The following is a 14,723-nucleotide window of genomic DNA, read 5'->3' as shown; positions in this document are numbered from 1 at the left end:
AACCAGAAAATCTCTAGAGCATCTGAAGTTTAATTACTACAATTTTGATCTGATTTTTATAAGTGACCCCTGACTTCTATGTGTGCCCTGTAGCTTAATGGCCCTTAAAGTGGCTACCCACTGGTGTTACATGTAAAGGACTTAGATAAGAGCCTTTTGAATGCATTTTAAAAGACCTTACCTGTGACCCCAAATTGGCCATGAACTCTAACACACTTAGTGTTCTGCCAGTGAAGAACGAAGAAATCATCTGCTGCTACCATAGGTGATTTCGGTGAGTCAGCTGGCCTGGGGGAAAACCCCGTAGGAGGGCTTCATTGGAGTGAAATCTGCTCACTTGACACTGGCAATTCCTCTGTGAGTTGGGAAAAATCAATTCAACTTTTTCTACCATATTTTCTCATAAAACATTCTCTCTTAAATAAGCATGGTGACGTTTTCTTTGTATATGCGTATATACGAATTTAAAAATTGCCTTCTGGAATTCTATTTGTACTTACTAACCTTAGTAAGTAAGATTTAAAAAGCACTTAGTTATATAGTGTTTGTTCACTAAATGATGAATGCACATCTTGATTTTCCTAACAGAATTTAAATTCCTCGTAGACAGAGGCTCTTTTTTTTTTTTTTTTTTTTTTTTTGTCTCTAATGGGATTTAGCAAAGATAATACACGTGGTAATCATTCAATACAGGCTGTGGCATGGAATTCAAGACAGCAATTCTTCAAAGTTAGTTTGTAACAAAGTCACCTGGAGAGGTAATAAAAATATAGAGCCTGGGGCTTCTGTGTGATCCTGATCGCATACCCAAGTTTGAGAAACTCTGGTTTAAGTAATTTAATTGGTAGAAATGTCAGCCACAACAGGTGCTGGATAGAGAAAATAGAAGTGGTTAATACTATAAGGTGTTCAAGTTCAGGCTTTGACATTTCTGACCAATATATTTTTAGGGAATCATTTAACTTCTCTGGGCTTAAACTTTTCTTCTTCCTCTCCCCTCTTACATTATGGGAAAGTTGGACCAGATCAGTGGCTCCCTGACTTTCTTGACCTTGATCACAATAAGATATTTTACACTGTAAGCCAGTACACACCCAAACACACTCACACTAAACTGAAGCAAACGTTTCTTCTTGTAATGTACTCTCAAATTTTCTATTCTGTCATCCTATTATGAAATTACCAAGTAAATTGACCTCACATCTACTAATGGATCACTTGCAGTTTGAAACTCCCGGATTTGATGATTTATACTATCCCCTTCAGTTTTAAAACTATACACTTCTCATTTGCTGGTAAATAATACAGCACCGTGACTGAGACTGAGGGGTATGATGTCAAACTAGCTGCATCCTATCCCAGAGCTATCAAGGACTACCCACGTGACCTTACAAAAGTTTTTTCTAACCTTTTTGTGCCCATTTTCCTTTGTCTATAAAGCGGGAATAATAAGAAAACCTATCTTATGGGGTGGTTGAATGGGCTAACTTAATACATGTAAAGCATTTAGAGTACTGCCAACATATAATAGGAATTCAGTAAATGCTACATTTTACCACTGTTATTTCTCCTATAACAGCCTCTAGGTAGAAAGGTTGATAAATGGATATGAATACAAAGAAACAAAATTTATGAAATTAGATTTTACACTTTAGCAGTTACTTCATACCCCCTCCCCATGAAGGAAGCAAGTAGTTTTGTTGAACAAATACAAATGAACAAATAAAGATTGTGGATACAGTGAAAATCTCCTTGCTGAAGAGAACACTGAGTTAACTTGATTTCAACAGCAACAAAATTAAACTATACAAAACAGTACTAGGTAAATCCATAAAGTTTACAGAAGTGGGATTTGATTTATATTTAGAATTAGTGAAGTATTATTATAAATACATTGGCTAGACAGAGAATAAAAACTAGTTTCATTTTCATGGGTTAATAACATTCTCTCACTTTTAATGTGGTTAATGTATGAATTCAATAAGTTTGTTAAATATCTCTATTTTACTACCCAAAGTTTACTAGGTATTAACTTGTAATGATGAAATAAATTTTAAAAAATTATAAGAATTTTTAAATAAGCATTCCAGAAATTATAAATCTAAGCCAATTATTTCTTCCAAGTATCCACCTAGAAAGATTATACAAATATTCTAATATCCTCCATAACTAGCCACCCAAGAAACTGTATCTCTTTATGCTTCAGTACAGTCTTGTTTGGACCACCTAAAACCTGGCCATGCACTAGCTTATTTGCTACACTTCATTTGAGCTAGCCAAGGTGTCATTCACATTCATATAAAATAACAACAATTTTAAATAATACAAACCCTTGCTTATTTGAGATGAAAATATTCTGTAGTGTAAAGCCATAGTCTCAAAGATAAGCAAGTGTGACGATACAAGAGTCCATCTTTACTGAGAGTTCAGAGTTTACTGACCTGAAATTCAGATTTGCTCTTTCACACAGTTTCTATTTTTAAAATATGCAATAATTACCATTTACTGAGCACCTAGTAGATGTCAAATGCTATGCTGAAGACTATTCATGTATCATATCAAGTATTACCTACAGCAACTCTGTATGTCCCATATTACTATGTACAGTAGGCAAGAGGTCAATAGATTTGCTAAACACAGCCAGGAAGCAAAACAGACAGAATATGGACACAAACAGGTCTGATTCTAAAGTCCATCTGCTTTCCACTACATGCTATTCCTTTTCTGAATTAGTCGGGAAAGAGTTAAAAATTCTATAGCCCAATCAGATACCAAAACTTATTTATAAATGCATGTGTGAGATGTGGAATAGTTTTATGTATATTTGCTAATAAAAAATAATTGAAAACATTCTCATTAAGCCCCTGTAAGGGTACAATGTCTGTGAGCTTTATGTATATTACAGAAACTCTTACAGAAAACCTTGGAAGTAGTGAAATCTTAGTCTTGAGAAGAACTTCTGTATGTCACTTAGGAATACCTGCAGTTACAAATAACCACTAATGACACTTATGTAGGATCATTATAAGTACTCCTCATTTTTTAAAACATTATACCTTTAATATATATATCTAATATTTCTTAGAGAGAATTTGTTGTTGTTGTTTTTATAATTAGTGTATAGATGAACAAAATAGGGGATTTGGATGTCACTCCACTGACTTATCTGTCCAAAGTCATGATGAAAACCCATGAACCCATAGTGGCTAATTCTAGATAGCATTCTTGAATTCTAAGATAATGAGGTAGATCCTATGCCTATTATATTCTTCTTCCCTTTCTCCAAACTTCTAGTTTGAATATCCAGGATTGTTTGAGGTATGCTATCAGTATCCTTTCCAATTAATGATAACTGAAGAAACGTTTCATTTGCATAGAATTTCGACCAGGAGGTTTTGTGTCTGGAATCAGTGTATATGTCTGTCAAGACCATATTTCACTCAGCCATTTCCTTTCACCAAGGTCTGGGTCTGGAACAAAAATGCATTATTCACAAGTATGCAAATCCCTGCCAAAACCTTCTTATGTTTTTAGTAACTAAGAGCTTCTCAATTTAGCCTCACAAATCTCCGGTTTTTCCCTTAAGACCAGATGCTTCCTGAACTATCAGCTCAGCTACTTGCACCATCTAGTGGCAAGAGAGAGAAATGAATGAATTTTACATTTTTTAAAGTTAGGAATTTTCTAAAATAGCAAAATCAGCTTAGTTTTCTAATTAGTAATATTACTAAAAGCACTATGGCTAAAAGGGAAAAAATACATTTTTTCAGTTGATTGTCAGGACTCCATGATTACTGGATTCAAATATATTTCATAAGGTATTTCTTTCTCTTTTTAAAAATAATTACCAAGTAACAAATATTTGAAAAACATCTAGTGTTTGGCTAACACTATTCTAAGCAATACAGTGGAGCCTACATTTTATTATTGTATAAAATATGATCTTTTGCTAGAAATGTATAAGTCAGTTAAGAAACATTAAAATGTGTATTGTGGTAAATCACTCACTGCTTTATGGTCTCCTCAGCAGGCCCCTTTCTGTCCCTAAAACCCTGGCCTGGTGGTATTGTCTCCTGTACTTACGTCATCAGATCTCTCATCCCTTTTTCCTGGATAATCCTGGCCACACTGTTTCAACTACACTGAAGGCTCCAAGTCTCCCTTTTCAGATCAGATCTCTCTCAATTCCCAGTTCTTTGTTTCAAACCACATATGAAACTCTTCAACCTATGTACAGCAAAAATCCCTCAAACTCCAATATTAAAACCCAAACTCATAGTCTTTTTACCCCATCTTAAAATCTTCTCTTCCTTTGGCATTCTTGATTTCACTCCATAATACCTCCTCCATGCACTTGGTCAAATAAAAAAAAAAAGTGAACTAAACTCTATTTATTTCTCTCCTCTACTTTCTATATTTATAGGTCTCCAAGTCCTGATTATATATCTTCCTAAATAAGCTTTCTAATCTATCCCTTGCTCCATCCCCAATGCCTCTGCTTTATCCCAGAGCTTGTCTGCCTCTGGTGTTTTACCTGATGACCTTGATTGTGATATCACCGTTTTCTTGTTTTTCTTCTAATCTGCTACATGACATGAGTAATACACTAATTTGCAAGTCTGCCCGTGTCTCTCCTCTTTTAAACTGTGTAGTCATTTTGTCATTACCTCCAAGGTGAAGTCCAATATCCACAGAAGACCCTTCATTACCTGTTCCTGCCCATTTTCCTTGCTTTCTGGCATGATTTGGACCTGGTACTCCTTGCTTGATCCTTTATTCTATCTCTCCCTTTTCCACTGTCTGAAATTTCTGTAATTCTTCCATACTGCTACAGAATTGCTGGAGTCTAAGACAACCATGACCTTTCTCCTATATCTGCTACTTTCATCAAGTCAAAAAATGACTTCCTCTATTATGTTTTCTCTGACCACATGCATCTGTAGCACTCCAACCTCAGAGAAAATTAAATTACTTCTCTACTTCTTAAGAATTTGCCTGTTGTTTGATACTTTCTTTATGGGACATAGTATGACATATTTTATGTATGCATCTCCAAATATGTTAATCTAACTATAGCATGCAAGCAACTTGAAGGCATGTTCTTCTTTGTATCCTTGGGGAATAACATAGAGCCTAGCATACGGTAGGAAGTCAAAGAGATTCTAAGGTACAAATGAATGAATGCATGAATGAATCAATCAAAACACAAAAGAGCTTTGTTCATATTCAACTTAACTGCATCTCAGAAATGCCAGATGATTTTCCCAAGTTTATCCAGCCAGAAAATGAAGAATCAGAATTCAAGCACATATTTTTGGCTCCAAAGCCCATGATGTTTTACAATAACCATAATACTTTCTGCCTAGAAGTAATGAAAACATGGACTGGGATAGCAGCTGTGGATACAAAGAAGGCGAGAACACTAAGCCATTTGAAAACAAAGGAGAGACTAAAGATGAAAAAAAAATTCCAATAATAATTCAAAAGTTCCTAGTTTAGAATATTGGAATAATATTAATATATCACTAACCATAAGGATATCTATCATTTTTTGTATATTTTTCATGTGTCAAGCTCTGAGCTATCTTTGCATAGATTTTTCTCACTTAAATGTCAGTGAAGCATGTAAGTGGATGCCACTATTTTACAAATATGAAAACCAAGACTAAAGAAAGTTAAGTAACTTGAGGAAGCCCACATAACTACTAAGTAGAGGACCTGATATTTGAATCTGGTTGAGTCTGATTTCAGGGAAAGAATGAATTTTTATGTTATGATTTCTATAGTCTGTATTAGTCTTGGTCTATGTCTCTGTTACAGTATTTTCAAAGTGTATTGGTCCAACTAAAAAATTTTTGAATAAAGTGTTCCATGGCCAAACATGTATGGGAAATACTGTATATTAACCATATCCCCATCTTAGAGGTTTATATTACATGTTATCATATTAAAAACTCAGGGAAATCCTTCATTTCCTTATAATGGTGACCAAAATCCACCAATACAATTTGGGAAATACTGGTCTAATTTCATTATAAATGCCAATAAGGGAGAAAAAAGAAAAAATAAAACAAGAATAAGATATGGTCTAGTTATAGGAGTTTACACATTTATTAAGAGCAAGACAAATGTAGTGTCTAGAGGAAAGGACAATATATAGTTATGCAAAAATTATTTAAAATAATGAAAAAAGGCGCATATATATATATATATATATATATACATATATACATATATATACACACACACACACACACACACACACACACACACACACACACACATATATATAAATTTGCAAGCTACATGTACCATAGGATGGTATGACCAGGTGGAGTCAGACAAGAGTTAACAGGTAGGGCTTCATAGAGGAAGAGGACTTACACTGTTGGCTAAAATATATTTCCTATGAGCAGGCTCTGGCAATGCTGGTAAGGAAATACTGGAGCAAAGTCCACTTTGTTATCTTTATTTCCCTCAATTCTATATACCAGCTTCCAACATTCATAAGCAATCTCTCCTATAATTTTCCCAAACTTGCACTGCCTAGGGTTTCTCCACTATTTTTCCATAGACATTCAACAATGCACAGTTGTTCAAAGGTATAGAAGGATATCCTAACCTCTCATATTCCTATTTTCCAGTAAAGCTTCTAGGACTGTTTACTGTCATCTACATGAGAATTAGAATACAGAAAATCATATTTATCTACTTAAAGAAATTCACACCAATCTATGAAACAACAGCTTTAATCTTCCTTATAAATAGTCACTGAGTCTAAGAAGGTTATCACCATAAGAGACACCATTTTTTTTTTTTTTAATTTTTTTTTTCAACGTTTTTTATTTATTTTTGGGACAGAGAGAGACAGAGCATGAACGGGGGAGGGGCAGAGAGAGAGGGAGACACAGAATCGGAAACAGGCTCCAGGCTCCGAGCCATCAGCCCAGAGCCTGACGCGGGGCTCGAACTCACGGACTGCGAGATCGTGACCTGGCTGAAGTCGGACGCTTAACCGACTGCGCCACCCAGGCGCCCCCGAGAGACACCATTTTTTAATGTACCCTAGGAGATGGTGCCAGTTTTAGTTGCAAGATATCATTGATTTTAGGGCACATTTCACTAAAAACGTTTTTTTAATGTTTATTAATTTTTGAGAGAGAGCGAGCTCGCTAGCGGTGGGTGGGAGTGAGGGGGCAGCAGGGACAGGCAGAGAGGGAGACAGAGAATCTGAAGCAGGCTCCATGCAATCAGTCCAAAGCTCAACATGGGGCTGGAATTCATGAGCCATGAGATGATGACTGGAGCCAAAATCATATGCTCAACCGACTGAGCCACCCAGGCGCCCCTAGGACACATTTCAGATATGTAATACATGAGGAAAATGCAGCATGAAAATTGATGAAATTCTTTGTCAATGATGATAAGGTCAGGGAAAATAGGACAACAGAAAGGGGGAAAATAAGAAGTCTGTGCCTTGATTGCTTGCTTGTTTTTCTATTAATGTCACCAACCTTATAGAAGATAATTATTTATGAGTGTTCATATTTCCACTTACAAATAACTAATTCAACAAGTATTTGTTGAAGGACTAAGGACATAATAATAAACAAAACCAGCACAAACCTCGACTGTGCAGGTATTCATATAATGATGGTAATATTGACAGTAAATTTATTAAAACAAAACCAATAGTTCTGAAGAAAAGTAGAATTAGAACAATCAGCTGGATTTCTGCTCTAACAGATGTCTCGTTGACATGGAACAACTTTATTCATTAATTAATTTGTGGTGGAATGTCTAACTTTCACACTGCTTATTTCTGAAAATAAGATAGTTTATAAAAATAAGCATATATAGAATGAACATTTTAAAAGAATAAATAACCAAATAAAACTTATAGAAATAGATCTTGCCATATCCTGGGCAGAAGAAACATGATGGCTGATTGGCTGGACTTACTTGGGATTTTCAATGACAAGCGCACCTACTGTGAGGAGTGTATCTCAATGCAGAAAATTCTTCAATTGCTCAAAACAGAAGTGTGCTTTTCTTGCCAAGAAACATGTTCTTACAAGAGCAAAGGATTTTCCAAAAGGAAACTAGCGCCCAAATACTAGCTTTGATTTTTGTTAGTTTTGTTTTGTTTTGCCACAAGAGAAGAAGATAGTCTCTTGGGAGCTTACCACTGGGTGAACTGAGGTATTTTAAAGAAAGAACTTATTTTCCTTCTATTTCTTTATAAAGTTTCCATCTATCACTAGTGTTGATGACTCTCACTTCGAAAAACTGAATTTCTTATGTATTCCCTTATATATCTGCTTAATAACAATTAAGAATAAGAGCATAAGAAAAAAGGACCTTCTACTTTTACATACATGGACCCAGTAAGTGAAAATCTGAATCTAAAATCTCTTTAAAAATAGAATAGTTTAGAGAAAGGTGATACAGCACAGGAGTGATAAAGAATACAGGCTTTGGATCCAGAGAGACCTGAGCTACAAATATTCGCATCCCTATTTACTAGTTTTTGATTAAAGAGAACTATTTATAATTTTAAATTATAATCTCAGCAGAGATAATCTCAACAGAGGTAAAATGAGATGAATCTAGTAAAAGTCATTTTAAGGCCTTTGTCTTGATAGCTGGCTGATGGTAACAAGAAGGTCAAAGACAACATCCAGTGAGTGGTCCCAATGTGCCAAGTATGTCCTAAGCAGTTTACATGTATTACTTTAATTAGTACACAAATCCTATGACATAAATATTATTGTAACCTCCATTTTTCCAATAAGAAAGCCAAGATAGGTTAACTTGATCAAGGTCACATAGCTACCAAATGAAAGGGCCAGGGTTGAAATCCAGGTATTCTGAAGTCCAGGCTCTTAAAAATAAGCCTGCCTGTCCTTCTTCCTTCTTCCCTTTCCCATTCTTTTCTCTTTCTCTCGCTCTCTTATCAGATACTCTGCAAAGAGTACTTGGCTAGATGGCTGAGGTCTCACAGTACATAGGCTTCAGGAATTTGATTGCTGTTGCAGAGTGAGAATAAGTAACAAATAATTAGAAAACTCTGGTCTTTTAGGAAAGTGGTAAGTATACTTAGAAATCATGTTTTACTGGGGAGCCTGGGTGGTTCAGTCGGTTGAGCCTCCAACTTCGGCTCAGGTCATGATCTTGCAGTTTGTGAATTCGAGCCCTACTTCGGGCTCTGTGCTGACAGCTCAGAGCCTGCAGTCTGTTTCAAATTCTGTGTCTCCCTGTCTCTCTGCCCCTTCCCTGCTCATACTCAAAAAGAAATCGAGTTTTACTGCCCTTTGTTTCCCCATCACCTATTATTATGTGCACAGTAGAGACTCGATTAATATTTTGGAATTGACTTAAACTGAAAAGAAAATCCTCATGCTTTATTATAGGCCAGTTTCTTTTGTGCAAGAGTCTATGTGGCATCTGAAGGGAAAACATCCCCATCTCAAGGCAAAGAAAACAAATTCTGTCGAATCCACTGCAAAATTGCGTTTCTCCTTCCAACCCCATACTTCACAATAGCCAAGGCATTCTAATGAAAACAGGCTAAGCAAGCCCATCTATCAGCTAGGCAGCGGGTGTGCACCAAAGGCAAATGAATCTTAGAACCGAGGCTTCCAGTGATAAGCGGTGATGGAAGAAAATGATTGTCAAACCTGCAATGGTAAGATTGCTCAGCTAATGATTTAGAGCCTGCTCAGTGTGGCATTTCAACTGTTATCCAGCAATCTCCCACTCTGTTCAGGCATGCCATATGTAAATTTTTAATTAGTACAAGAGAGCTGCATTGACTCCCAAGTAAGGTTCAAGGGGAATTAGCTGCTTGTGGGTTTTGCCTCCTCACTCTTCCCTCTTTTACTGCTTAACCCAAGAGGACCAGACAGATCAAAGGAGCAGAAAGGTTGAAAATGTGTCAGTCCTAATTGAGAATTTGTACCTTCCTACCATTTCTCTGACTCTAATAGGCTTCCTTTATGAGAAAATAACACATTAGATTTTAGTCATGGCAGGTTCTCCAAACACTTGAACTGTAATATAATAATCCCTTAACAACTTGATTAGGAGATGTGTCCTGTTGCTATAAAATTGCATGTGTTTGAGCCTGCCTGTGCTGGAGCCAGCTCACATTGGCCTGTGAAGCCTCATTTGTTTCTTTTTTCCAAATGCAGTCAGGTGCTTCAGGGTGGAAGCCTGAACTCAGCCATGATGGGAGTATTTACACCACGAAATTGGCAAACTCTACGTGTGTGTGTGTGTGTGTGTGTGTGTGTGTGTGTGTGTGTGTGTGTTTCTGGAAAATTTATGCCGGTTTATCTTCATCACTATTGTTGACATAAGAAAGGTACATAGTCTGTTCATTAAGACAATCTACAAGCATATCTTGTTCAGCACAAACACTTCTAAAGTGTCATGGGGTGAAAGTCCTGGTTCCAAAATTGCTACTTCATAGCCTGTGTACAGAAGTCCTGGATGAATTCACCTTGCCATCCTCTTCACAATACCTTGGGGGTCACACCATGCACTGGTGATTCCAAAAGGGAAGGCAAACATACTCCTGCCTGAATGTTTCCTATCAAGGGTTTATTATTCATAGGTGGCCACTTTTAAAACTGATGTGAGGTGTCTTCCATAAAAGACACCACTACAGTAAAAACCAATGCACTGTTTTTACCAGAAGAGAATAAGAAGTAAGACAGAAGGGAGAAACAGAAACAGAAAGCCTACTCAAATGAAAACCAAAGTTGAAGATAACTTAACTCTGAGATTCCTGGAGGACAAGGGATAAAGGTAAGTAGGAAAGATTCCTTTACATTTGAGATCCGATCTACAGAAAAAGCAAACTTTTCCTTTAACTCTAATAGACATTTTCCAAATAGACGTTTTCCAATAATGGCATAACACATGGTGTAATCAGCCAAAGTGTAGGTGGTTAGACAATTATAATATCATATATATGCTTAAGACTTAATATATAAAGTTAAGACCCTAACATGCTTTTATTGTTTTGTTCATTTTGTTTGTTTGTTTACTACAACTATGCTGCCTTTAGACTAGCCTTGATTAATCTTCTTAGCTTGAAGTCTTTAGGAGCTATGCTCTAGAACTAATTCAAATGTGCTACGAAAGGGACAAAGACAAGCAGGGTGAAAAGAAGGAAAGGATTCCCTGTGGAGGTTCTTAAAGGGATTCTTTCAAGCAGTTAGAAGGTAAACACCTGAAATTTAAGTACTCTTAAATGCAATCCAGTCTCCCACCTTTGCCCTTTCTTGATTTACACTGGTCAGTACACAGAATAAGTGTGAGTATTTGTTTGCAAACATGAGCATTTGTTTAAAGAAGGAAGGTATTAATCCAACCACAGAATAGATTCACTGATTCCTACAGTTAGATTTAGACCTTAGAGACAATTTTGTACACCCTCCTGCTGAAGGAATCCCTTGCACAATACCACTGCCAGGTCATCTGCCTGCCCTGGACAATCTCTAGGTATAGGAAACTGCTGCTTTATCAAGTAGTCTACACCTGTTTGGGGTAGTAACTGCCAGGAGTCTTGGTCTCACAGCAATCCCATATATACATTCCTGCTAGTTTTGCACAGTAGCTCTGCTTCTGCCCTCTGGGTAACATCAATATTTTCTTCTACATGACAGCTCTAGAGGTGTAAGAAGGTAAATACCTTGTCCTCCAATCCTTAATCTTTTCGTCTCGAGACTAAACATACCCATTTCCATGAGTCATTCAATCATTTCTGATAAGGCTCTGGGAAGAATTGAACAATGAATTCCAGAGGCATAAGGTTTGCATATTTTTAAATATATAAACATATTTGCTAGAATTTGACAAAAAGCCTAAGATTTTAAGTAATTAGTGGTAACTGGAGCTAGTTTATTTGAGAATACATTTTTAGGATGCCAGGGTGTTTAAAATGTGCCAAATTTTGGAACTATATTAAAATACAATTTAGCCTCTCTTTGATGTTTTAGAAGGTATAAGATTCCAGAAAGCACTAAGGTCACTTTTATGGCTTTATTTTTTATTGTGACACAGCTATGCAGAAGTGCTGATGAAGTAAATGTTCTAACAAAATTGAAAAAATAGGATTTTCTTTAGCAATAAACAAAGAGTTATTTTAGTAGGTTTTTTTATCTGTTTTGTTTTGTTTTTTACCTGAATTCTCTTCTGTTATATCATTGACTCTAAATCCACTTTTTCAACTCTAATAAACATTTATGAGCTTTTATCCTAAGCACAAAATCCCATGGCATCAGCAAAGAAAAAGAGTAATTTGCAACCAAAGAGCACAGAAAATCCTCTCACTTAATTGTCCTTTTTTTGTCAAAATACCATTTATCAAGAAATTGCTTACAAATTAAGGAAAAAAGGTAGAAAGTGTTGGGAAAGAAAGAAATATAGTTTAAAACTGAGGCAGTGATGAGCCAACTCACATGGTTTTTTAAGTCTAGATGGCAAAGCAATCATTAGGTGTTAACATGTTATACTTACTTCCTTTGTATTATCTGGGACCAGGAACAGAGATGGAGAGGTAGCATTTGGACAAAATCTTGATGTACTTCTGGATTTTCTAAATATGTGGATAACTTATTTTCCCTTTCAATTTTCATCCCTTGCTTTTTCCTTAGCCCAGTCTTAGCAACTAAAAAGAGTGCCAAGACATTCAAACAACTGCAAGAGCAAATGCCCAGTGTCAGGAGCTCTAGGTAAGCCTCCAAACCACACAGGAAGACCCGTTAGCTTCCAAGGGCCACTGTAGCGTTTAAAGACAACCTCATTTAATCAGGTCAACAAACATCGCCCTTAGCATGGCAGACCAACCACTGCCACCAGCTCTGACAACAATATAACTGACCTTCAGAGGAGAGATGTGAGACTGCAAGACATATCCGTGGACATTTTCTATTTGAGACAGGTTCTTTTCTGACACATGCACCAGCTCAGGTCCTCTTACTTCATGGGTTAGTCGAGGTAAAGAATGATCATGCGGAGCGTCCTCATCTTGATATCGATACTTCTAGGAAAAAAGACAGGAAAGAAAGAAGAAAAGCATTAGTGTTGGCAAAGGGTATGGTTGATAACTTCACATCCTAACTTCATATGTGGGACACAGTACATACCTACTATTGACTAAACAGACAACAAATTCACCAAACAGGCTTTGCTACAGACTCTTCTATGGGTCACCATAAGCAACCTCAATACTGAATGCTGAGCAAACCTCAATACTGACCAACCCAGATGACTTGTTTTTACCTGACCACTATCTCTATTTATAAGGTACAGAAGGGTGATAACAAATGATAAAGAGACAATTTACCTAAATAGATGAGGAAGTAATCATCCAAATGACCAGATTGCCTAAGTATGTGTGAAAATTTCTAGGTTAAGGATGGAGAAAGAAAAAAGGATTGGGAAATAAAATGGAATCCTGATACATTCCATTCAGGAAATTTATCTATCTATCTATCTATCTATCTATCTATCTATCTATCTTGAGACACTGCATGCAAGAGTGCAAGCAGGGGAGGGACAGAGGAAAAGGGAGAGAGAGAGAATTTTAAGCAGGCTCCACATCCAGAATGGAGACTGATGTAGGACTTAGTCTCATGACTGTGAGATCATGAACTGAGCCAAAATCAAGAGTTAGATACTTAATGGACTGAGCCACCCTAGTGCCCCAGGAAACTTAATTTTGTTTTCAGAATTTGTGAAAGGCTTAAGTTCCCTGGGAAATGTGGAAAAATGTTTTTTTTTTTCCACAAAAGGAAGACACTCTTCTCTTCCTTTCACCTTCAAAGAGAAGGAGCACTGCTTTGGGTTAGCCAGACTCTGGGACAAAGGATCACAGTTTCCAAAAATGGAGCTTCATTTAAAATCAAGGCAAAGGGTCTTCCAATATTCAGATGATTCCCTGAAGGAAAAGAGATAATAGTTCATTCTCTCTTGACCCCTTTTCTCTTTTATTGTCTTCTTTATACACCCTGTAACAATAAGGGCAACCTCTGGCAAAGGCTATCTTTAAATCTTTCAACCAGACCTAAGGAAGCTGGTAGGGAGGAAAAGGATCAGGACAAGGAATAATAGGGATAAGTACAGCCCTAGTCATGGTGTTAGTCTCCATCTGTGGCATTGGCCTGTACTTCCTATCTTTGTGTCTCTCTTTACTGCTCACTCCTTTCCCTTTGGAGCTGTCCCTTCAGAGTCCCATTGTTTCAATGCTGTTTGTCTACCTGGGAAAGAAAAAAAGGGAATATTCTATATCCACTCCCAACCCAGCTAACAAAATGTTAGTTTGCCTTGCTTTGCCTTTGTTCTGTGAATGCACAAGTATAAATATCATCATAATACATCAACTCAGACTTAACTGTACCATATAAACTTTTCCCCAGTACCTCACTATTGTTATCACCAACAGTTATTTTAATCACATCAGATTATTAACAACATGTGTTTTTACAAAATCATGCTATGTTACTTTCATTTTGAAGGTGAAATGGGATATCTTGGACATCAGCTCTAAGTCTGACTCATAATCTGACAGTAACAAGGCGAACCATCCAGGGTCGGGAATTTGATCTGTTGTCCACTCTTAGTCACAAGATGACTATAATTACTTATATTTTATAGGAAGGCTTTCTGCAATGTCCCCAGCTTAATATTAGTTGAAAAAAAAAACAACAAAA

At 36.6% G+C, this 14,723-nt stretch overlaps 1 protein-coding gene across 19 annotated transcripts in view; it reads right to left on the bottom strand.

Annotated features, from left to right (window-relative positions):
- Positions 1-14,723, bottom strand: part of DLG2 (discs large MAGUK scaffold protein 2) — a 2,097,061-nt gene that overhangs the window by 999,799 nt on the left and 1,082,539 nt on the right. For 14 of the 19 annotated variants that reach the window (XM_058690298.1, XM_058690294.1, XM_058690296.1 and 11 more), the window contains one exon: positions 12,893-13,054. In XM_058690298.1, the coding sequence (XP_058546281.1) occupies positions 12,893-13,054 (162 nt within the window). The remainder of the gene's footprint in view (positions 1-12,892; positions 13,055-14,723) is intronic. The other 5 variants (XM_058690295.1, XM_058690310.1, XM_058690313.1 and 2 more) reach the window with 1 other exon arrangement.

Source organism: Neofelis nebulosa, chromosome 10, assembly GCF_028018385.1.
Source record: "Neofelis nebulosa isolate mNeoNeb1 chromosome 10, mNeoNeb1.pri, whole genome shotgun sequence".
In the NCBI taxonomy this organism is placed as follows: Eukaryota; Metazoa; Chordata; class Mammalia; order Carnivora; family Felidae; genus Neofelis; species Neofelis nebulosa.
Note: the sequence above shows the minus strand (reverse complement) of the source record. Positions and strands in the feature narration are given on the sequence as shown.